The following is a 25,971-nucleotide window of genomic DNA, read 5'->3' on the forward strand; positions in this document are numbered from 1 at the left end:
GGAGAGCTATTACAGACACAATGCTGGGATGGCTAAGGGGAGACAATGAGAATATTTCTCATCTTGCTATCCACATCACCATATTTCCAGTGTTCGAGGTTCATTCAGCAGGTCAAGGACCCAGAGGTACAGAGCTGGTCAATTCTTTAGCCAAACCAGCATGAAGGCTGGAAAAAATTCCTCCATCAGGGCCAAGCCCAGCACTGGATGACAGTACCATCAGAAGCAGAGTCCCAGGCAGGTGAAGGTGTGAAGCCATGAAGGCCCAGATGGGTAGGGAGTCTGACCCTGGCTGCAGGGTCTGGTTCCAGGACTTGATTCCTGACTCATAGCTCAGGGGGTTAGCTTCCTAATAGACCCCATATAGATAGGTCCTGTCACATGTGACTGACTCCTCCCTCCCAATAGTAAACAAAAAGGGCAACATTTGTGGGTGGGGATAAGGTGCCAGAAAGGTTTTTGCAGGTCAAAGCCCCATGTTCCAAACTGTAAGAAGCCAGGAGTGACGTCAGGTGTGACTTGGGGTTTCTCCTGGGTGCTGAAGTCACTCAGGAGCGCCACAATAAATGCAGTGAAGGGCAGATGTTTTCGGAAAGGTGGCAGCAAATCAACAACACAGAACTAATATAGGAAGGGTGGGTTTGAATTTGCCTTTGTGGGTGTTCAAAGGCAGCTGGGTTTGAGAGCTCACACCTCTAATGCCAGCATTCAGAAAGCTAAGTTGGAGGATCTAGAATTTGATGCCAGCTTGGGCTACATAACAAGACCTTGTCTTTACCAACAAAAATTAAACAAACAGAACCAAAAAGTACTCAGAGTCCACTCAGTGCTGTTTTGAACAAGGAACACAGCACACAGCCAATCACAGTTCCTCACTTCACTCTGAGCCCACAGCGAATCACAGTTCCTCACTTCACTCTGAGCTCACAGCCAATCACAGTTCCTCCCTGCACTCTGAGCTCACAGCCAATCACAGTCCTGCACTTCACTCTGAGCTCACAGCCAATCACAGTCCTGCACTTCACTCTGAGCACACAGCCAATCACAGTTCTGCACTTCACTCTGAGCACACAGCCAATCACAGTTCTGCACTTCACTCTGAGCACACAGCCAATCACAGTTCTGCACTTCACTCTGAGCTCACGGCCAATCACAGTTCCTCACTTCACTCTGAGCTCACGGCCAATCACAGTTCCTCACTTCACTCTGAGCACACAGCCAATCACAGTTCTGCACTTCACTCTGAGCTCATGGCCAATCACAGTTCTGCACTTCACTCTGAGCTCACGGCCAATCACAGTTCCTCACTTCACTCTGAGCACACAGCCAATCACAGTTCTGCACTTCACTCTGAGCTCATGGCCAATCACAGTTCCTCACTTCACTCTGAGCACACAGTCAATCACAGTTCTGCATTTCCACTCTGCAGCCTCACATCTGAAACTCCAAATTCCAACAAGACAGCTTTCTGGAAGCTGATAATTCATTTGGGTTTTAACTAGCCTCTTTCATATACCTTTGACAGGGCCTCCTATTCCCCATATCCCACATGTAGCAAATACTTTTGATGCTCCTGCTTAAATTTCTTCCAAGTGCCCATTCTTAGATTCCCACCAAATCTGGCTACAAAAGCTCCCCTAGACCTAGTCACTCCTGAAGACTATAAAGCAAAAGAGAGTGCGACTCTGGCCACCCAGGCTCTCAAGGAAATCAGAGAACTTTACTACAAGAACTGAAAACAAAAAAGGCAAATTCACGCTCATCCTAGAGGCTCCTAGAGAGTTCAGTAGTCATTACAAAGGAACATGGGATGACCGTGACTCGCATTTAAAAGGAAGAAAGAGAAGAAACTATTCAAGCCAACACAAAAGTGGAAGGTGGTAAACAACTGTGATCATGATGGTGATAGTGGTGGTGATGGCGCGGACAGGCATCTCACATCTACAATATGAACTCTAAGATGAGGAGGATGGCGCGCAAGAGATCCTAGGAATAATTCACATACAAGATGAAAACCCCTTCTTCGCTTTCCCTGCTGGAGGTAGGACACAGGGTGATTAAACAAGAGGAGATAATGCAGGTGACATCGCAAAGTCACCTTCTTTTGTACTCAGCCCTGGTCTCACCTACACCACACAGTGATGCTGGAGGACTTGGCCTGCATCCAGAGGACAGCAGTCATAAGATGGAAAGAAATGCAAAGGGGAAAGATGGTTTGGACTAGTCCAGCATAGGACAAAAAGACAAGGCTAGGGCAAACCTGCGGAGGACACACTGCGTCTGGCGACTGAATTCTGACTCTTTTCAATGTCTGCTTTCAAATTAATTTTAAATCACATTTCATGTTCAATCTCACTTTCCTGACACCTAAGGCGTGTAGAAATTTCACCTTAGATTAACTACGCCCAAATAACCTAAATGACACAGGTGTGGAATAGGTCACCCATCTACTGATTGGTAGAGAAGTATCAGGAAAACACCAGGGATTTATCTTCATTCCCCAAAACAGGAGGGCAGTGCTGACACGGCTGTCCTTTGGGTTCCAAAGGGAATGAGCCATTGTTCTGGTGGTTGTGGGGCCTCTATTAGTGGGTACAGGTGCACTGGGGAAAGACAAAGGTAATCCTGCAGAAACATCGATGGTAGAGGAACCTAGAGTCCTTGGAGGTCTGAGGCTGTGTGCAGCCACACATCCCTGCCCGGGGGGAAAGGTGAATTTTTACTCCAAAATGGCCGTGGACACTTCATTTAATTTCTTAGGCCTAGGTTCATTGGTCAGCTAAAGGAATTAGATCCAATGACTCTCGTTTCATGGCCACCAGTAAAGTTAAATAGATTACAACTATGTGAGGCCCCCATCCGTCTCTAACCCATCTCTTCTCGGGAGCTGGGATCTGGAAGGAAACAGGATGTTCTGACCTCAGGGCCTTCACAGCTGCTTGCATTTCGCCTAGAACATACTGCCCAGGGTAATCTTAGCTGCTTTTCCTCTACTGTTCAGGTGATTCTCAGCGAGTTTAGTCACAACCGCAGTCGCTTATAATAGCTCATCAACACACGCACTTGCAACCATGCATGTGCACAAAGACACACACACACACACACACACACAGAGAGAGAGAGAGACAGAGACAGAGACAGAGAGAGGGAGGGAAGAAAGAAGGGAAGGAGGAAGAGAGAGATAGATCCCTACTTCCCTCCTCATGTTTAAATGTTTAAACTTGCCCTTCTTGGCACTCAGTATTGAATTATTGTATATTTTACATATTTATTGTGTTTGGGTCAGTCTCCTTCAACTACAACAGCTGCTCTCCAAGAGCATGCATCTTTACCTGCCGAATTTACTTCTGCATCCCCACAGGACCCAGAAGAATGACTGAGAACACAGTGTGTAGTGGGAAGAACACAGTGTGTAGTGGGAAGAACACAGTGTGTAGTGGGAAGAACACAGTGTGTAGTGGGAAGAACACAGTGTGTAGTGGGAAGAACACAGTGTGTAGTGGGAAGGAAGACAGGAGTGACAACCTCAATCGTTTCTTCAGCTCTCAGTACTGTGGATTGTGGTGCCCAGGATCATAGGTCCCTCCCTCTCCACTACCAGGATTTACTCTGTAACCACATGAAAAAAAAAAAAACAAGACAACTCAAGACAGAAAGGCCAGGGCCAGCTGTGACATGCTTTGATTCTGCTGCAGAACTGGGCACACGCATGCCCAGTGTCTAGCCTCCTCCGTAAACAGTAACATTTGGCCAATGAGAAGTCACAATACTGCCACCAGTTCCAAATTCCTAGCGTCTAAATTAATAGCATACGTACACAGGAAGGGTAGTGCATTCCTCTGCTCTAACTCTTCCTAGAACACCCAAGGGCAAACGGAAGCAAGTGGCGGCACTACCGTGTGCATCTCACATCATTCCACTAGAGGGCAACATGAGACATGCTGGCACCCAACGGGGACATTCACCAGCTAGCGAGCAGCCAAGTCCCTTGCCCCCCCCTTGTGCTCTGCTGGGCTCTCGCACCCTCACTTCTTGTTCACACAAGCCTTCCTATTTTCAGTCACTAATTTATAAACCACTCTCTGGTGCTTCAGGCTTACCCATGAAATCATCTGTCTCCAGCCCTTTTTGCCAAAGTTCATTCCTTCCCTTTGGAACACTCCCCAAACCCACTTCTTCCACAGGATCTTCCCAAGCAAAGCTGGCTCTGACCCCAGCTGTATCATGTATACACCATGACATCAGCCACAGACACATGTCCCTTTTTATATACCAGATAGAGGGGGGATACGTATATGCCACACAAGCATATGAAGCAGGCCAAAGATCATGTGTGCAGCCCTGAGCATCCAGAAGACATGTATTTATTTATCTTATACAAATGATGTGCATGTGACCACACTTTATACAAGATAAGTCACGACTCTACGAAATAGTATCAGCTGCCAAAGGTTGAATTAATGAGCTGAGCCAAGTTATACCAACACCTACCTATGTCTCTCCATTGCTAGTTCTTCCTACTATCCACTTTAAAGTCTAAACATACTTCTCTTCTTAACCCTTTCCTTTATCTCTTGCTCTTCTTCCTCTCTTGAGCAAGTCTTGCTGAAAATCCCTGCATTCACAATCTTCCTGCTTTAGCCTGCCAAGTGTGGGGTTTACAGGTAAGCCTAGCATACTTGGCTCCCCAAAAGCCTCAAATAGGAAACTTTTAGATAAACTGATGTGAACACTACACACAGACCTGTAGAGATATGCGTAAGTACCTATAGAACCTCCAAGGCTGTTTAAAAAGCTCTTTCATTTCAATGCTTCACAATTTTTCCAGTTTACCCCAGAAAATCAAATTGTTCATTTGTAGCAACATTAAGTGTGGCTATAAGTAAGCCTCAGGTGTCATTTTTAAAACGCAAAAGGTTTTATATGTGGGTAAAGTTGCTCTCTGGCTATGAGGGGAAAAATAAGAATAGTAATATTCGGATGAACAGTTACTCATTTTGGAAGAGAAGTAAACTAGGTGTTTACAGAGCCCTGGGAACCAATCAGAGGTATGCTACCGTTCAAAAATTCAGGGAAATATACAAAATAAACTGTGCATTTAAAACAAAACTACAAGATCTTACAGAGCTATGGTTCTGAAACTTTTCGAGACTTATTTGTTCACAAGTGAAATTATCTATCCATGCTCTTCAGATGCCTTTTTTTAAACCCATAATCCCCATCTCTTTCAGCTTAATACTGGTTTCCCACAACCAGTTCCACAGCAGAAAGAAACCCATGACCCTCCAAAGCCATGACCAAACGTTACTCCTCCAAATACAGCAGTACCAAGTGACTTGTACATCTGAACATTCCACCCAAAGGTGGAATTCTGCCTCCAGACTAAGAACAATCGGAACTTACCTAGTCTTAACATTTTCTCCCTGTGCTCGTCAAGAGGACCACATCGAAGTGTCTTGGGAGAGTTACACAAACTTGAGGAACATTCGCGGCACCATCTTTCCAATCAATTCACACCGTCCTTCTGGGAAAGTCACCACAAGCTTACCAAACGAATGCATAGCAGACTGGTCAACAATAGCCACTTTAGAAGTTGTCCTGCTTGTCATTCTGGGCGCTGCATTTTGTTGCTGGTAGAGGAACGCGTTATGCAGTTTTTTTGAATGTGCGGTCACAGAGGTCTCTGTGTTCACACTGAGGAGGAACCGGAGGCTGCCCGCACTCCCTACCTGCAAGTCACACTACACAGAAACACAGGCTTACTGTGCTAGGCAGACAGGCAGAATTTTAAAAGTCAAGCAGAACAGGAAGTCTACTGTCCCAACACGCTAGTGAAAAAGCAGATACTTCAATGGAAAAAGGGGGGGGGCTGGGAAGGACAAAAGGGAGTGGCTCCATTCACAGATGCCTGGGGAAGAAAATTAAAAAAAAAAAACCACCCCATTCCTACCTAGCCAGTACAAACATGAATGAATGTCTATTAATAGGAAGTATGGCTCAGAGGTGTTCTTGTTCTCAGGACAGCTACGGAATGCAGGTAGAACAATGTTACTGCTTAAAACCACCCGCCTCTTGCTCATGAAGAGGACTTATAAAGAATGCGAGTCTGAGTATGTTTAGGTGCACACGAATGCACACACGTATGTATGCAAAGTGCATGTCTCCATAGAGATGGTCTAATAGTCTCTTTACTGTCTTATTTAGTTACCTAGGTCTTCAGAAGTCATCGCAGCTAACTAACTTCCCTCAGGTAAGATTCTGCCCATACTCCTGGACCCACTCAATGCACGTGAAGCCTTCTCCTGCTGACTTCCACCGAAAGCTCGGGATCTTCCTTTAAATCCTAGCTACCCGCTTTATAACTTCTCGGTACTATTTTGTGATAGTTACTACAACTGTTACCATTCTTGGCTGTGTTTCTACCTTGTTACCCCAGGGGCATGCCCTTGGATTTTACTTCTGTCCTCTGTAGCATTGATAATCTGGCTTACGTTTGCCAGGCACCGAGCAAAAAGATACAAAGTGGAATAGAATTTGCTAGACCTGGTTCAAATTCCATTTATGCAGTTTTCTGGCTTGTAGACTCCTGCGTTATTTAACCTCTCTGGACAACTTTGCACATCTGCGAAATAAAGGTGACACAGTCGGCGTCAGAGAACATCTATCGAAGTTAGAAGAGACCCATGTGAAGCAAATGTCAGATTGTCTTATGCGCAGTCAGTTCTAGCAGTAATGAGAACTATCAATGACCTGAATTTAAATAAAATGCCCTTTATTAATTGAGGGAGAGAACTACAAAAAAATGAAGTAAATGTCAATTTACAAACATAGGTATACATTTATTATTTTCAGTCTATATAAACGTGTAGGAGGAGGTTATGAAATGTGTTTTACAAACATTCTTTTTGTGTTCACAGAGATGTCCTCTCTCCGAATTCTGACTGGCTCAGGATGCTATGAAAACTTCATCAGTGGAAAGAAAATGTCAAGAGATACCTGTTTCCAGAAGTTCAAGATTCCAAAAACTTGACCAGAGACTTCCCAAACTTGGTTTATTGATAAACGCGAGGGTAATTAATAAAAAACAAAATATTATATCCAAGCTAAAGGAAGGCCTCCCACGTCCCTAAAATGGCCCCAGTGGTACTTTGTAGCGAGGCAGCCACCAGGCACTGCCTCCTCTGTCTACAGCAGTCCGGGTGCACAGTGAGGCTGTGGAAAGGTGGGGCTGGAGGAAGGCCCCTGTAGCTCCCATTGACTTGCCTGTGCAGGATCCAAGCCCAGGGAAGGAAGTCCCCGAAGTCCCCGAAGTCCCAACACCAAGCAAGAAAGAGAATGCTCTAAGTGTTCTAGCCTCAGGTACCAAGGGCACCTCCAACCCAGCAGGACATTCCTGGTCTCAAAGAGGTCCCAGAAGTCAACAGAATAATGGAAAGCAGGGCAGCTGGACTGCATTCTTCTTCCACAACAGCCCCCTGCTCTCCCGCGAGCTCAGAACACCCAGGTCATCTGTGCTTCGCTCTACTCACTGCTGTTTAAAGTTGTCCCAGCAGGCAGACTTGTGTTCTGCTCATCCCGTACCAGCTGGTTAAAAGTGGGTGGGGGGCACAGGCAACGGAAGATTCTCAGGTCACTATCTGTGGAGCCTATCCACAAAATACTTAACTCCTACATCTGTCTCTGTGGATATGAAAACAGCTCTTCCAAGCTTCCTCAGGACTTGCAAATTCAGCTACTTTGGGTGAATTCAAGGATCCGCATTTGCTATGATGCCCAGTGCACACACATCCTCGTGCTGCGGCAAGAGGGGAGCACAGGGTCAGAATATCCAAGCCTGGACACTGGTTGGTGATCTAATGGCCAAAGAATGTGCCCAGACTATGCCTTGATCAGGTAATTTGTATACAAATACATGTTATTCTTGGGCTCTTAGTCTTTTCTCCTCTCTCTCTCTCTCTCTCTCTCTCTCTCTCTCTCTCTCTCTCTCTCTCTGGGGTCTTGCATATGATGATATGATGAGCACACACTCTAGCGGAAGTACAGCACTGCCTCCATGCACCACACTGTCACTCATGGAGGTTCTCTGAGGGGACACACGGACACTGAGTAGCCTTCCCTGGGGATTCCAGAGCCATCTATCAGGTTTCTTCATCTCTCTGCAGCCACATGTTAGAGGCCACTAGAAAAATCAGTTGTTCTATATGCTACCTAGCAACTCTTAGCAAAAAAAAAAAAAAAAAAAAAAAAAAAAAAACAACCAAAAAACCAAAAAACAAAACAAAAAAAAACCCAATCACTTAAATCCAAATCCGCCCTACACCCAGGGAAAATGGGTGGCAGTCTCAATTTCCAAACAAGATGGCAGAGCAAGGGGCTGAGTAAGTAGCATCTTCGAGGCTCTGCAACACAGGGCGGGGCTGAGTAAAAGGACAAGGAGGCCAACTCCTACCCTTCCAGAACTATCTCCAGACACACATGCTAGCCTCATTTCAGTGGCTGCTTATGACATACTCCAAGGTGGGGGAAGAAAAACTTCCTGTCCAGCCACCCACTTCCTTATCAGCAACACATTGCACACAATGGCCACCACACTGGTGCCTGCGTGCAGAAGATAGCTTCGTGTATTACATCTGATTTTCAGGCCTCACAGAGAGCTGGAAACATTCACAAAACACCTTGGCCTTTGCAGTCTGGCAATCCCACGACGTTGCCAGCCCCACTGTGCACACACGATGGCGGCTGCCAGCATCAACTCCATTTTCTGTCTCCTTCTTATTCCATTAGTCCTCCTCTTCCCCCCACCCCAGTCTTACCTGACTTTGTCAATGGCCTACCGAAAACCAGGATTCAACCAGAGTCCCTCTCCTCCTTTCACGCTACCCCTCTTCATTCACTTCCTCTTCAAGGAGAAGGAGGTCATAGGGGAAGAGGTAGGGAACTGTATTGCTGCTTCAGGAGCCAGAGTGTCTGAGACGGGCACATGCTCAGAAGTGCCCTCCAGAGAGTCCACCAAAGACAGCCCTGATAGGAGCACCTGGGGTGGGGGCTACCTCGGCATAGGGGCCTAGGGTCCCAGTCTAGACAGGCTCAGGGAAATCTCACTGCTGAGTGCCCACCAGCTGCCCCACTGTGAGTGCATGATATTCCCAGGTCCTAGGAGGTGGGCAACATTCTCTCCAGAACACAGACAAGGAATCTGACCTCCTCCTCATTCTCCTATCTGGTTGGAACGGGGAGGCGGGTGTGTCAGGTTTGCTCACTCCAAATTTTTTTACTTTCCCCTCTGCATATCATTACCCCCCACCAAAAACAAACAAACAAACAAACAAACAAACAAACAAAAATGTCCTGGGTTCATCAGCTAACACAATGGGGGCAGCGCAGGAAAATAATAAGAGGACCTAGATATTTCCCCCCCCTTGGCCCAGGTAGAGTAGCGAGCTAAGCTGTGCTGCAGGGGCCAGCCCTGGCACAGGAACAAGGTTGGCCTGGAGAGTTCCCATAGTCATCACTTGTGGCCGCTGCCATTCAGGACCTTCCATCCAAGCAGCTGCTCAAACAGCAGTTCTCAACCTGTGGGTGGCGACCCTTTTGGGGCCAAAAGACCCTTTCACAGGGGTCACATCTCAGATATCCTGCACATCAGATATTTACTTTATGATTCATAACAGTGGCAGAATTACAGTTATGAAGTAGAAACAAAAACAATTTTATGGTTGGGGGGGTCACCACAACAGGAGGAACTGTGTTAAAGGGTCACAGCACTAGGAAGGTTGAGAACCCCTGGGCACAAAGAATAAGCGTGGGGAGGCAGGCCTTTCTACTAGGTAATAAGTGCCGCTATCGTCCAAGTCTATGTTTTATTAAAATGTTATTCTTTTGGTTTTTTTTCCCTTGGAATCTCATAATTTTAGTGTTTACAAGAGTTCTGATATCAGCTAACCACACCTCACAAGCACAGAAGATGAGACAACATGAGAGGCTGAAGGTCATTCCCCATCTTCCCTGGTGGGGAATGGCCGGCCATGCAGCGAGGTCTGAGGACTCCAGTGAGCAGGGTGGCCTATTGTCTAGAGAGATTCATTCACACTTGTACCGCAGCGACAACTAAATCAGCATTAGAAAGCAGAGAGAGGCCAAGTGCCAGCTGTAGCAACTGCGCTGGTACGGTGCTTGGAGGTGGTTTATTCCCTACTAAGCTGAACAGAAACAGAGCTTTAGCATTTTATAGCTCTCTCGCACCGCAAACCTTCATACGAAACAGAAGAGGATCCCCAGTAATAAATATTAACGTAATTAAAGTCTCAACTGGACAAGAGAAACTATCCAGTCTCGGAGTAAATCTCCCTATACATTTCTGGAAATTCTACTTATTGAGGAAACACAGGATGTTTTCCAACCTGAAACCCTTTCCCAAGGGTTTTCCCAGGCCTTTCCCAAGCCCCTTGCGTCGCCAACCTGGCTGGCCATTGTTTCTGCTGTCTTCTCTCGCAGGGGATTCTGTACCCCTTTCCAGATGGTGCCAAAGGTGGCCCCATGAAGACACCACATCCCAGAGACTCCAGCAAGGCATTTCCCATCCTTCATTTCTTTTCTAGAGGTCATCACCTAGAGGTCATCACCTAGAGGTCATCACCCCTTGCTCATTATGCGGTATTACCAAGGGGCCTATTTGCATGGACACATTTTTTTAAAATGTAATAAAAATAAATTGCAAAAACTCAAAAAAAGCACCTCATTTTTGAGTGTTTGCCAGGGAGAACGATGTAGCACACAGTTCTGGGCCCGAGTCCATCTGTATGCAGAGGCTGCATTCTGTGTACAAGTCCCCCCCCACCTCCCCCTCGGCCTACCGAAAGGCTACGTAACTGGACCAATGCCGGCAAACCTCTTCTCAGTGGAGGATGGAAGCAGACTTTCTAGAAGACTATAGCTCACCCCCTGCAAAGGGGTTAGAGTCCCCACTTTCCCTCTCCCTAATGCAGTCCTGCTCTAGCAGACGAGGGTCCAGGAGCCCCCATTCCCCTGTCCAGTGGCATTCCATCATCCTCGTCTAGCGTGTTACTGCCCAGAAGAGCACACAGGATAATTTAATCTGGAAAATGTCAACCAACAGTAAAGGGCTGAAATTTGGCACTTGCTGACGCCACGATTAACTCAGAAATGAGGACGCATAAAGGCTCTACAAACTGACATTCAACACGGAAAAGAGACTGGCCAGTCAGCGAACACACGAATACACAAAGGACAGATGTGGGGCCATCGGCATGAAAACGGAGTCGAGATGGAGACACATTGAGGCTGTGGCATAGCGAGTGTGTACCCAACACCACAGGAACGGCAGCCTGGCAGCAGGAAAAGCTGAGTATGCATGGCCCACTGGGGGCCCTGGAGTCAGGAAGGCAAGTCAGGGTGGGGCATAACTGCACTGCTGGAAGTAAGGTGTAAAGAGCACTTGCAAGTCAGTCAAGGGCTAGAATACACAGTTCATGTAAGACGCTGTCAGAAATCCAGACCATCTGGTGGGAATGTGAAACAGACAAATGCCTGGAAGGCGAAGCGGCAATAAAGATCAAAAATCTTACAACTCCACAGCCCCTCTGAACCACAGCCAAGCACATGGCCAGCGAAGGCGGGATGAATGCAGCCGCTGTTGTGTAAGGAAACTGTACAAACTGTGACCAACAACGAGACTTGAGATGAGCTACTTGGTGGTGGCACAGGTTATCAGCACACGTGGGAGGTCAAAGCAGGTAGATGGAGTATTCAAGGCCCGCCTGAGCTACCCATTAAAAACACAAGGAGTGAGGTGGGGGACACAGACCCAACTATCTAAACAGGACCATACTTGGAGGAGGGCACTTCTATAGCACGGCATGCCACACGGTCTTTAAACAGACCTTGCAATTAGTAACATGGAGAACCCTGGCAAAGGCTACAAAACAATACATTGAGGCAGAAGGCCTGTGAGGTGGTCAAAGGGTAAAGGGGCTTGCTGCAACCTGAGTTTGAACCTGGGGACCCACATGACACAAAGAGAGAATTAACTTGCAAAAACTGTCCTCCAACCTTCACATATGTACCATGATGTGGATGGACATGTCCACACACATACACACATAAAAATGAAAATGTACCTTTTAAAGCAGAGAGATTATCGGAAACAGTACAGAGTCTTTGTAAGGAGAAAAACGTCTGGAGGGATGACATGTATAAACGTGCTCTTTGAGCTTTTTAAAAAAAGTTTTATTTATTGTATTTTATATGACTAAGTACTTTGCCTGAATGTGTGTATGTGCACCACATGAGTGACCGGAGTCTGAGGAAGCAGAAGAGGGTATCAGATACTCTGGAGCCGGCGCTCTGAGCTGCCATGTGGGAACTAGGACCCAAACCGAGGCCCTTTGCAAGAGCAACAAAGGCTCTCAATGACTGAGTCGTCTTTCCAGCCTCAGTATGTTCCTTTCTAAGTAGTAAGAACAAGGAGGGTTTGGTCTTGTTTGTTTTTGTCAAAGTACACTTGATAAATATACTCCACACACATGGTGTTTTTTTAGTAAGAGAACAACAGTTTGATAAAACATGTAAATGACAGGGAAACGCAGGAGAGGCTGTCCTATGTCACCACAGAAGTAACAGAGGCTGCCGTTGACGGCCTGAGCCGGGCAACCCTCTATCTTCTCAGGGAATCTTAAAGCAAACCAGAAAAACAAACCAGAAAGCCGGACTGGCACTTGGGGCAGGAAGTGTGTCATTCCCGCCTGGCTAGTCCCTCTGACTCAGCAAGGCTGCTCAGTCCCTCTGATCCTTGCGGTGAGATGGCAGGTAGGAGCTGGGAGGAAACCGGCTCCTCCCAGCCCAGGGAGAACCTGAACCGCTGGGCCTAGACTCTTCTAAAGAGAAGAGTTTAACCTGGTCTTTTGTAGCATCTATATGACCAACCTTGGTCTCTTACCTTTTCACCGTTACAGGGGAAGAGATCCCGTCTGTTGCTTAGAAATGAGATGAGAACACAAGACCCAAACGCTGTTGCCCTCCCTTCCCAAACAGACCTAAGGAGCAGTGGGGACAAGTCACAACAAGTCTCAGGTATTCCGATTCTGACTTGCTGGAGACAATGCCGGAATGCTTCTGAGAGCTCAAGTCTGTTCAGCCAAGGTGCCCTGCTCTGCCCGGAAAGCCAAGGTGCTTCAGCTCCCATGGGCCTTTTTCTTGGGCAGCTTCCTGGACTCAACTCTCAATGATCAAAGAACACAGGCTGCAAATGATTCACTAAGAGAATCCCACACACTTCTCTACAAGCCAAGGAAACATACCTAGAACCAAGAAACCGAACAAAGTACAGGCTCAGGAAGCCCTTAAACTTCTAAGGAAAATTAAATTAGAATTTGAGGATTTTGACAAACTGCTATCCAGGGCTACTGCCTTCCCACCACCTTCATTCAGCAGGCCTCGGTATGCCCTAAAGTAAACTATAGGATGAAGGATAAACACCAGGCCAGAGGAGGCTGTTTGCACAGGAGGTGTTTGAGAAGGGAGAAAGACAGGAACTCCTAAGGAATGCCACAAAACAAAGGCGGTTTGGGAACAAGTTCCTACAGATCTATCTTCTGAGCCCTGTTAAAAAGCTGGAACTTTAGAAAATCTCAAGGCCCCTCCAGTCTGGGAGTGAAGGAATCAGAGGGATGTTTACTAAACCAACAGTGGGGCCTGGAGCAGGACAGGGTGGTGGAGCATGAGTCAATCAGCTGCCCTGAAAGCAATCTACACAAAATAGGTCTAGTATGGTCTTGGCTGGTAAAGCAGTCAGTAGCACACATGGTATAGATGCTACAGACGTTTAATGAAAGAATGGACAACGCTGGTGGTTCACTAGAGACAAAGACAAGATACAGCAAGACGCTACCCAGGTTTCTGACTTATTTGCCGAGGAGAGAAAGCAAACTCAGTTTTCTTCATTCTGAGTGTGAGCTGTCCGTGAAACACTAACACATTCCAGGAAGACACAGGGATGGAGGACGCAGATAAGGACTTCATCCTAAAATATAAACGTGGAAGTCGTCAGCATGTTGAGAATCTGAAGACCTACAAATAGACATGACCACAGGGGCGGGGAGAACAGAATGAGGGTGAAGAACGCCAGCAGAGCCTGGGAAACGCCAGTGCTACTGCCAGCGCTTACAGGACAGACAGAGCGGAGCAAAGAGCACAGAGGGAGGCTAAGGAGGACCTAAGCAAGAAGGAAGCAGGAGGAGATGATCAAGGACCAGTCTGTCTACACAGCATGGGAGAAGAGCAGAAGCACCCTGAGTGGTCAGGAAGAGAAAAAGTGACAGGTGTCCACCCCTCACTAAAGCAAGGGACGCATGCACTTCGTTCCCTGTATCTATGTATTTCTAGAGTCCTCCATCAAGATGAATGGGAGTCAACAGGAAGAGATTAGGTTTTGAGAGAAACGTAGCAGTAGATGCTGGCTGTAGCCCTTGAAAAAGCACAAAGGGCTACAGTTCCAAAAAAATAGGCCTCAAGGAGTGGCAGGCCACTAGTCACAAGTACGTACTGGTCATTGAGTGTGCTTTAGTGCTGTTTGTTCAGTGTTAGGACAGCACAGTGACAAAAGTCTTACCGTGACCGACATGAAGTGCGTGCATACACATACACACACATACACACACACACACACACACACACACACACACACACACACACGTAAAGGAGAGAAAGCAGCAACACTGTAGAGAGTCTGGCTGAGAGGAGCACTTTGGATAGGTCTTTTTCTGTTTCCTCACTGGGTATTAATCATGACTCCATAATGCAGGGGAGACTTTACTCTTAGTCTAACCCTGTACAGTTTGTTCTCGATTTATTTATGGTTGTATTAAAATACTATTACTATCTCAAAAAAATACTATCTTTAGATATGCAGACATTCCGATATTTTTCTGGCTTGGCAGTATTTGTTTACTTAGGTGTGTCTTCTGTGTTGTATGCACGTGCAATGCTAGACATGCACATTTGTGCAGATGTGTGTGAAAGCCAGAGACGGAGTATCTTCCTCAATCACTTCTCCTTCTTCCCATTTACTTATTCATTTGTTTTAGACAGAGTCTCTCACTAGACTGGTTGTTCAGCAAGCCGCTGGGGTCTCTCTTGCTCGGCTTCTCCGTGCTGGGATTGCAGACATATGCCACCACAGCTGACATTTCGCCTGGGAGCTGGGGGTCTGAACTCAGGTTCTCAGCTTGTTCAGCAAGTGATTTACCAACAGAGCCATCTCCTGAGCCCCAGTTTTTGTTTTTGAGATTTCCTGAAAAATTATCTAAGTGAGGAGTATCAAGACCCTTCCCTGAAACTTGTCATGAGAGCCATTACAAAGGCACTCAATAACGGCAGCTGGCAATAGTCTAACGTTCCTCTCCAGGAAGATGTGAATAGCTTGTGTGAATGCAGTGTGTGTGTGTATGTGTGTGTGTGTGTGTGTGTGTGTGAGAGAGAGAGAGAGAGAGAGAGAGAGAGAGAGAGAGAGAGAGTGAGAGAGAGAGAGAGAGAGAGACAGACAGACAGACAAACAGACATAGAAACAGACTGGAACAGAGGAAAGCTACATTACTTAAGGACTGCATAGGGCAAAACCAAGACCAAACCTTGGAGGAAAGATACACTAGATTTGAACCAAGGCTGGAGATACCAGTGGTTAAGAGCATGCCTTAGTCACTGTCCCATTACTGTGGATACCACGACCAAGGCAACTCTTACAAAAGAGGCTTGCTTAGAGTTCCAGAGGATCCATTCATTATCCTCCTAGCAGGGAGTCTGGTGTCACAAAGGCAGTCATAGCTGGTGTAGTGAAGAACTTCATATCCTGATCCACAGACAGTGAGGCAGGGAGAAGGGGGAAGAGAGAGAGAGAGAGACTGGGCCTGGTGTGCGCTTTTGAAACCTAAAAACTCACTCCCAGTGACACATGTCTAACAAGGAAGTATCTCCGAATCTGTCCAAACAATTCTTCATTGGGAGACCAACCATGTAAATATATGCATCTATGGGGCCATTCTTACTCAGCCAACTACAAAGCATGGGCTGCTTCTGCAGAGCTCCTGAGTTTAAATCCTGGCACGTGTGGCAGATGGCTTACGTTTGCCTGGGACTCCAGCTTGGGGTGATTCGACACCCTTTTCTGGCCTCTGTAGACACTGTACTCTCAAGCACAAACCCACACAGAGACACATGTAATAAATATATATATATTAAAAAGAAAATATTTTATATTAATATAAAAGAAAATATTAAATAAAATAAATATTTTATTTAAAAAGAAAATTTTTATAGTTCAAAAAGAAAATTTTTATAATTCATTTAAGTTTATTTTGTGCATTGGCGTGAAGGTGTCAGATCCCCTGGAACTGGAGTTACAGACAGTTGTGAGCTGCCATGTGGATGCTGAACCCAGTTCCACTGGAAGAGCAGCCAGTGCTCTTAACCGCTGAGCCATCTCTTCAGCCCTTTATGATACTATTCAAAAAAGATAGTATGGAACCATTCTGACTTCTTGGAAACCAGGATTATTGTATCTATGATAGTGTAGCTCTTATTCCATATGCTTGTGTATACTTCGAATATAATAAAGAACATTGAGGTGTGTGGAGTACGTAAATCAGTTAAATACAACGGAGAGCTGGTACTAATTAGACAATAGATACAGAGTAATGGTAACATCCTATGGAACTAGGGGTATACAGCCCCTGCAAGGCCTTGGGTTCAATCTCCATCAACCCCAAAAGGAACTTAATATACAAGAATTCCTAAAAGTCTCACAATTAAATAAAAGTGAAAATGTATTTCCCAACCTTCTTGGAAGAAAAGAAAGACCTCCCAAAGAGCATAAGATGAGATTTTTTACTTCTCTGGTTTGAAACAGGCCAAGCAATTCTCAAAAACTTACTTAAAGGTTGTTTGTTCCCTTGACTAATTTCTATGGATTTAATTTTCCTAACTTTGGTCTTCTTCCAAGTCATTCAAATCTGATAAATTTAGATAACCAGAATAGGGAGACATCTGGCCCCAGAAATCAGAACCTGGTACACCAGCCTCAGAGACAGGCTGCTATTATGGCAGGCACAAAAGAGACTCAAAGGTATACACTAAAACCACTTCCTTGCATATTCTTGCTGAGAGGACAAATCTGTACCCTCCCTGCTGTGATTTTCCCCGAGAGAGGCCCAGACCTGGCTCCGGAAGCTCTTGAATCTGATTTCTGCAGCACTGGTTCTCATCCTTGGTTCTAGAGATATTTTGAGCCAGCTGTACTATATCCTGTGTACTGAAGGATGTGTCCAGCAGGATCTCCCACCACCTAGATGCCTAAAGCATCCTGTGACATCCACAAAGTCTGTAGGCATTACCAGATGTCCCCTGGGGAACAAAATCACCCACGCTTGAGAGCTATGTTCCAGCGCACTGGCTTTGAAACTTGGCCCCACACTGGACGCCACACTCCCCAGGCATCTCTAAAAATACTAACTCAAGTTTCACCCTGAGAGGTTCTGATTTTATTTCCTTGGGGCGGGTCCTGGGCTTCTGCATCTGTGAAAGAAAGCCAGAGGTTCCACCATGCAGATGGAGGAAAGAATGTGTCCTGAAAAAGCTATCAATGATGCTGAATACCTCACTGGCTCAATCCAACACAACACAAAATAACTCGACCCTCCCTCCGAGTTAGTCTTTATAACCTTGGTAGCAGAGTCAATACGAAAAAGAAAAAAGTAGAACAGATGGAAAAGGCCAGCGGTAACAATGACCTGCAAACCTCTATTCTTCTTCAGATGGACAAAGACTAGTGAGCCACTTCAGGGTCAGCAACATAGCCCAGTAGGTAAAAAGTGCCTGCCACCAAGCCAGATGACCTGAGTTCATTCCCTGGGAACCACATGGTAAAACAAGAGCTGACTTCTACAAAGTTCTCTAACCTTTGTACACACGTACACACACACACACACACACACACACACACACACCTAATGGGGACAAAAGAGCAACCAAACAGCAACAAAAGCACAAACACGCTAAGCTTTGGGAAACTTACAAATAGCTGTAGATGGAGGAGCCCCCAATGTGACAGTTCCATAGTGACAATAGATAGTCTTAAAACAACCTAGAGAAATGTCAAGCTTGTGACAAATGAGAAAACCTGTGGGCTGGGAAGATCCCCCCGACAACAGGAACTGCAATTCCCTTTTTGGGGGGACTCATGGTCCAGTAGATGACACCGCCAGAAACTTCCTTGGAGCCAAGAACAAAGTTTACCGCCTATACAAATGCTTCACAACCACAAACAGCCCCAAAGCCCCCCTCCTCCCTCCCTCCCTCCACACTCAGCACCTTCTGCCAGCTTCCTCCGTATTCAACACCACTGGGCTGGCTGCCAGTCTTCATGGAGAATGACATGGCACTGCCCCAGAGGCACTGTTCCCCCAGGACCTATCTCAGGCTCTGGGTTTCTCATCAAATGTATGCCAGCCTATGGGCTGTGCTAAGTAAGGCAGGTCGTCATTTCTTTAAGAAAGAGCAAGTAGACACACGTGTGCTGGGAACTCCTCTCCTATTAATAGTGATTGCTCACTCATACTGCATACTTATGTTGCATGCAGTACTCACATAAGCACCAAAGAAGCACCGCTGTCTCGTAACTGTATATCCCACACGGTGTAGACCAATCGTAAAACACTTTTTAGTAAACACACACATTTTAGAGACAAAGTAGTTGAGGCTCAGGCAGTTTAGGAAACTCATCCAAGGGAAAGTTGAACATCAGCCCCATTACTCTCTGACTATTCAAAGCTACTTTCTCCATCTTCACTGAGGTTCTTTTAGTATATGTAGCTACTCCTAATATAGAAGCTAGAATAAAGGACTATAATAATCAAAACAGGTATTATTTTTTTCTATCTTTTAGCATATAGCTGTTTTTCCAAGTAGGGCTTACTATAACCTAACTTTCCCTTCTGTTCTAAACTCCTGCATCCCATGGAGTGTCTCCAGGGTTTTAATGACCACATTTGCCTACTCTGCATGAAGGAACAGGCTGCCCTGCCCTGAAGTCTACTCCCACTTGCTGGCTTCACGCTCCCGCTTCCCTAACTTTACAAGTCCATACTCTTCCCAGTAAACAAACACACCCTCCCTTGGCAGCTGCACGTTGGTCCCCGAGAATCTCACTCATCTTAATCTGAACTACATCTTCCCACTGAGACATCTTTATTTTCCTTTCTTCTGTGAAAAATAAACACATTTATTGTGAAAAATAAAATACAGCTATACTGAGCACTCACTCCAATGCTCTATACATGTGTAGATACATACAAAATCTCACGTTCAGTTTTATGCCTCTGTCCTCTCAGAGGATGGGCCTGGAGTCTCAAGCACAGTATGAACTACCCACGTTAGTCCTGATGCTGTTTCCTTTAGTGTTACCCTTTCATTAGAGCCCCAGAACCGTCTTTGTGAGCATGTGTTTTAAACAGTGCTGCAGGTAGACCAGATGGCTCAACAAGAAAAGCAATTGCTATAAAAGCTTCACAATTTGAGTTTCGTTTCTGAAGCCTATATGTTGAGAGAAAGAACCAACGCCTGTAAGTTGTCTTCTGACTTGCACACATGAGTTGTGGCAGTATGTGTGCTCCACCACCACCACCACAGCCACACACACACACACACCACAAATAATTAAACTTTTAAAACCTACTAATAGGGAATCTCTTTCGGATAATACGTTAGAGTGAGCCACAATGCCTCTGACTACTAACCCTCGCCCTCCTCACAATTTCACCCTATCTCTGTCCCCACCCCCCCACAAAAAAAAGGTGGTAATCTAGTGAGGAATATATCCACCAAGATATTTCCTCATTTAAAAAATTCTGAGACAATAATGTTCTGAAGACCCCTCTCGTGTCTGAAAAGAGTGTGCACTCAGAAGGCGAGAGATATCCAGAGCAGCCCTGAGCTACCACATTTCCTCCTGGTTGGGTGAGCTTGCTGGTTGTCATGCAAGGTGAGAAAGTAGAACAGTGAGCAGGCAGCAGAGCATTTAATACAAAGGAAGGAAGCTGCGGTCTGAGCAGAGAAGGAAATTGCAGAAAGGGTCTCTGATCTTTGCATTTCACAAAATGTAACCAAAAGTGTAACTGTCTTCTTTAATACCAGTTGCAGTTAGTAAGAAACAGTATAACGACTTTACCACACACCACCTTTTTACTAGGTACCATAAATAATTGGAAAGGGACAGTCACCTGGAACACTAAGCAGCAATGGCTCTGAAGCCTTCCCAGTGCTGTATCCAAGCAACAGTCAGAGAGATTGTAAAAATTCATATAGCCAAGAATACTTATCTTTCCAGGATGCTTAAGACCTTCTACAAGGCCACTCTGCATAGGCAGCCTTTCATAGAGTTGGGGGAGCACAGGCTGTACCCTGAGCCGTCCTCACAGTTGGGAAGCCAAAGGCGAGGAAAGAGCTCACAGGAAGGTTCAAACAGAAAGGGAAAAACTGACTTCTGAGGCTACTTGCGCCAACACTGGGGACCCAGAGGACAGGTGGGAGGCTGCGGAGATGTCGGCAGGAAGTGTGGTTATCTGCACTAAAGCTATCATTTCATGGCTGCAGCACCCAGTTCACAATGTTACTTTAATGTTAATAAACAGTTGGGCAAGATGCACGAAGTGCCGAAGTGCTGAGCCATGAGAAGTTGGATCAACTCTAAATTACAGGGGGTAGAATCAATCTCCAAATTCTGCAACTCTAAGTAGCCTAACTTACTACTTCTTAAGGTACAATTTGGGTCTCGATTTCTTTCTTGAAATGTGGCTCTCTTGGAAATGAAAAGGTATTGTTTTGCTTGTTTGTTTGCTTCAAAGCTGGGGATCAAACCTAGGGCCTTACATGTGATGTGCAAACTCCACCACCATCCTACAACGCCAAGCATGAAAGTTTGCTTTCAGTGACGTGTACTGGGCTGGGGAGGTGGGCCAGTGTTGTTAAAGTACTTGCTACACAAGCATGAGAGCCAGGGTTTGGATCTCCAGCAGCCACGTATGAGGTCAGGTACTGGCTGCAGGCCCGTCATCCTAGCACTGGGAGGAAGTGACAGGAGGATCCGTGCGCCTTGCTGGGCAGCCATTCCAGCAGAATTGGTGAGCTCCAGGCTCCATCAGAGACTCTGGGACTGAGGAAACAATGTGAGGCCAGAGAGATAACTCGGCAAGTGGGCCTGACGAGAAGAGCAATCCCTGAACCCAGCATTTAAAAAGAGCCCAGTGTGGTGACATCCACCTGTCATCCCACCAATCTTGTGGTCGGAACAGAAGAATTGCTGAGACGATCTCTAGTCAGCTCTCCCGAAGTACACGGCGCAGTACAATAGAAACTAGAGAGGCCTTGACTCAACGAGATGGAAGGAAAAAACGGACCCCTGAAAGCTGTCTTCTGACCTCCAGTGAATGTGGTGGCACTCACGTGCCCATACACTTTTAATACACAAACAAACAAACAACCAAACAAATGGGTTAGAGGAAGACACCCAAGATCTACTCAGACCTCCATGGAAGCACGCACAGGCATGTGCACCTGCACACATGTGCATGCAAATAAATAAGCAAATTAAATACAAATCCCATGTGCAGACCCCAAGAGGGTAGCAGCTGCTAAAAAACAAGGGGTGTCTACAAAGCTCTGGCTTCCTTCTGAGAATGCTTCAATGGAAACATAACTAAAACTGTATTTTTATCCTTAGAGTAATTTGCAAATAAATCTTACAGGTCACGTATAAACCCATTCTCACTAAAATACATTCTATTTCCTTCATTCCCAACATGGCACCAATTGAAAGATGTACAATTTCATTGCAGATTTTTGGAGGAAGGATTAGGATGTTATCTGTACATGCCCACTGTACATTTCAAATACTAAAATTTTTAAAAATGAAGATATGCATATTAGAACTAAACTACTATTACATGACTAGGTGAGTATGATATACATAAATAGTTTAGAGCTGTCTGTCTACTTTCCCAGAACTTTTCCCTACCGAAGACTCGAGCAAAAGGTGCTTGTTTGTGCTTGATTTCTAACACTGCAAAAATACAGAACCCAGAAAAGATGTTTACAAAAGAGGGCTGTCTGTCCACTCTTTACCTAGACACTTTTCCAGAAATGTAGCCTATGACCACTATGTACTATGAGACAAGGGTAGACACAGGAGTGTTGAGTGCGGCACTAACTGTGACATCAAAACCGAGAGTTAACAAGAATGTTCAACAGTAGGGAAATTCTTAAATAAGCCACAGACTCGAAATATGAAATACATATTTAAACGTGAATTTCTAACATGAAGCACCATGAATTAAACGGAATTATATCACTCTTTCCCTCTCATTCTCTCTCTCACTCTCCAAATTTGAAATGACATCCTTCATTCAGTGATATACATTTGATGTTTTTAAAAAACTAAATTCCAGAGAAGTAATTTTCTATATGTTTGCAACTGCAGAATTCACATTTATTCATATAACATCTCAAATTAAGGTTCATCATACAATTAACAGTGTCTCCGAGGCCATGAAGTTCAGTGGGGTGAGTAGTATCTGTTAGAGCGTGTGTAAAATATGCCTATCTGAATATGCAGATAGCGTGTCTGGAAAGCCACTTCTAACTGCAAAAGATGTTGTCTTCTTTGTTTTAATTTACTTTGTCCTCCATCCTTATTTGAAGCCTGAAGTGTTTCCTTGAATATATATTATTTCCAAAAGCAAGTGTAACTTGTCCCAGGTTCCTCGACAGAACGGCTTGGGTAACCTACTGTTTGGAGGAAAAGACTTTTATTCATAGAAAAACTTACTTCATTGAAAATGAACAGTGGAGATCAAGGCAGGGGACATTCACTAAGAGATGCCTGAGACAGCAGAGACGTCGGGGCAGTGTTCTCCGCAGCCATTTGGTTCTCTAATCCAGAACCACGAAGGCCCTGGTAAGCACAGTCAGCTCTTGCCTCTCCGGATGGCAGCTGAGTAACTTCTAAGAGGATGCAACAGGGACATCAGCTCAGAGTTTGGGTGCTTGGAATCTACAGCTCATACACTGATGTGAGGACGAGAAAGCTTTATAACATGAGGAGCAGAACGAAGCACTCCTCCTGGGGCGTGACTCTGACAGTGCTGCGAGATGCTCCGCAGCTGCCACAGCAGACAAGTCATCAGGGGTCCAACCCCACCGCAGAGCCTGAGAGCTCCAACAGTGATGGCGCAAGCAAGACGTCTGCCATGGTGTAACAGTGGCGTTTATACCTCAGAGACAACCAATAGCTGAATAACTGGACTTAACTCCTGCTCAACTGGAGGGAACTCATGTATGATGCTGTAAACCCAGCCCAAAACCCAAGGCTAGAGAGGTCTAGAGCAGGAGACCTACTCAACTCTGTCACTAAAGTGACACAGTTTCCAGCTGCCTTCTAAATACTCATCCTATGTCACGGGTAAGTCCGACTCTCACAAGTCATCAAGGCCGCAGACTACACAGATTGTCACAGGGAACCACCACTAGTCAGATGCAGAAAGTTCATGACTGTGGAGCACCCAGCCCCAAGTAGGACAACAGTACACAGCACCTATACGTAAAGTAGAGAGAACATTGTAGAAGAGGTGGCATGCAGCTTGGAAGACCCTGAATGTAGAGGCATTTCAATTGTATTTTAATAAATAAAGCCTGCCTGAAGAGTAAAACGGCCCCACTGGTCAGCCTTTCAGATCAGGTTATGGTAACACACATCTTTAATCCCAGTAGCCACACTAGTTACCATAGAAATCGGGTGTTGCATGCCTTTAATCCCATGGTGCACGCCTTTAACCCCAGTTCTAGAAAGGAATATAAAATGGGGGAGACAACACCCAGACACAGTCTGATTCTGAGATTCTGGGAGGCAGGATCGCCACTTCAGACTGAGGTCAAGGTATGAACCAGTGCTTTTCAGATCTTCAGATCGAACCTCAATTTCTGACCCTGAGCTTTTATTAATGATGCTTCACCTGAGGAACTAGATGACTCCGGTGTATAATTTCTTCTGGACATCATAACTGGATGTTGCTTCCATGAACTCTCAACAATATGCTTGTCTGCCTGTCCAAGACATGGAAGACCTAGCTGACCTGCCAACTTGGGTGAGGGAGAATTTCACAAGGTCCCACACCCAGATAAAGAACGGCAGGGTGTGAAGAGCTGCTGAGGGAAGGGGAACCCCGGGTTCTGCCTTTGCTTCTGTTGTTGTTGCTTTCCTAAGTAGTCAGTCCCAAACATGCAAATAAAAACAACCCTAACTTGACTCAGTACATACACACATACATGTACATATTACACAGATATAACAAAATAACTATAGAAGAGGTTATGAGTTCTAAAAGGGGGTTCTTGAGGGGACACACGGGAAGAGAAAAGGGGTATGGGTGGAAAGGATGCAAATGCAGTGTGCTCGTATCTGAAATCCCCAAACTAAAAAAAAAGGGGGGGGGGGAGATTTGAGGCAAACTCTATTCGAAATGACTTTTACAATTCAAATGAGAACCACAACCCAGGCAGGAAAGGTTTGGGTCTTCTGAGATTAAAACCTTTCTGTTTAAAAGTGTTTAGACACTGAAGCCCAAATTTAAAACGACCATCTTCTCCTGAAGAACGAGAAAATGCACTCCCTTTGCGACATATTTAACTAAGAAAACAGTTGCAGGGGAAAAATGATTTTTTTTTTTTTGAGGCGAGGAAACTGTTAAGGTGCCTATCAAAGGACTTTATTTCTGAAACCTAGTTTCTGTTTGAAAGCAGCTTGTTTAGATTCTGTCCCTAGCGAGCCAGTCACTGGGCAGCACAAGAACTTTCCCTGCGAATGGTTTTTCCCTCCGGGCTTTCCGTTTGGACTTTACAGATTTAACTTGGTCTCCTGCAATGTGATCTCTTTTTATCTCTCTATCATGGCGGAGTCAGATTATATTGACCCACTGATAAGGATGTGATTATAGGTCGATTTTTAAAGACAATCTCACCGAGCCAGTCCTTTCTGAAAATTTGCCTCTTATTGTGTGTGTGTGTGTGTGTGTGTGTGTGTATGTGTGTGTGTGTGTGTGTGTGTGTGTGTGTAGTCTGTATGTTCACACAGTCTGCACGGTTCACATTTGTGGAGAAACACATGTGTATATGCACAGGACACAATTCCGTAGAGGCCGGAAGTTGATAGCAGGTATCCTCCTCTGCTGGCCTATTTTATTAAGGCAGAGTTTCTCAATGAACCTGGAGCTCACTGCCCTCGCCAGCCTAGACAGACAGCATGCCCGGGGATCCCCGTCGGGTGGGTCGACACGCCCGCCCAGCTTCTGTGTGCTACAAACTCGTGCTCCAAGAGTGACGTGAAGACACCTGACAATGATAGCACGAGGATACGATCCTAATGACGGGAAAGTTGTCTTCTAGGAGGGAACCAGGAGGGCGAGAGTTCTCAGTTGATAGAATGAGCCCATGGACCTTGGTTCACTGCACAGAAGATCCCAACAGAAGCACGCTTGAGCACTGCACTGTGAATTCAGGTTAAGATTCTGTTTAAGGACAGGCAGCCGGGAAAAGCATCCGGAATTCCACGGATGGCTGAGGAATGGCCACTGGGCTTGGGCTCCTCCATAAGCTCATCATCGAGGCTACACAGTCTGAACTGAGATAAAACAAGAAGAGTTCTGTAGTTGGGAAGATGGGGAGGGGGGCGGGGGTAGAGAGGGACAAGAGAGAGTCATAGGGTGGAGGAATAAGATCGCAGTAAGTTGTGCACACATATGAAACTGTCAAATTTACAAGTAATTTTTCTTATTAATGTCAGAGAGATTCGTTAAGATTTCATCACAGTTGACAAGGAAGCAGCCAAGCTAAGCAGAGGGCCACTGAGCGCCCTTA

The 25,971-nt window shown here is 45.7% G+C and overlaps 1 protein-coding gene across 3 annotated transcripts in view; it reads right to left on the minus strand.

The window, feature by feature from the left end:
• The window catches only part of Tnfaip8 (TNF alpha induced protein 8), a 115,433-nt gene that overhangs the window by 58,300 nt on the left and 31,162 nt on the right, over positions 1–25,971 (minus strand). Inside the window, exon 1 of one of the 3 annotated variants that reach the window (XM_085699877.2) lies at positions 12,956–13,146. The exons of 1 other annotated variant lie outside the window; for it this stretch is intronic. Coding sequence is in view for 1 of the 2 variants with exons in the window: in XM_085699876.2 (XP_085556002.1) it covers positions 5,404–5,416 (13 nt within the window). In the remaining variant the exon portion in view is untranslated. Of the gene's footprint in view, positions 1–5,403; positions 5,738–12,955; positions 13,147–25,971 lie in introns of those variants that run through there. One more of the 3 variants, XM_085699876.2, reaches the window with a different exon arrangement.

The sequence above is a fragment of the Myodes glareolus genome, chromosome 13, assembly GCF_982192425.1.
Source record: "Myodes glareolus chromosome 13, mMyoGla1.1, whole genome shotgun sequence".
In the NCBI taxonomy this organism is placed as follows: Eukaryota; Metazoa; Chordata; class Mammalia; order Rodentia; family Cricetidae; genus Myodes; species Myodes glareolus.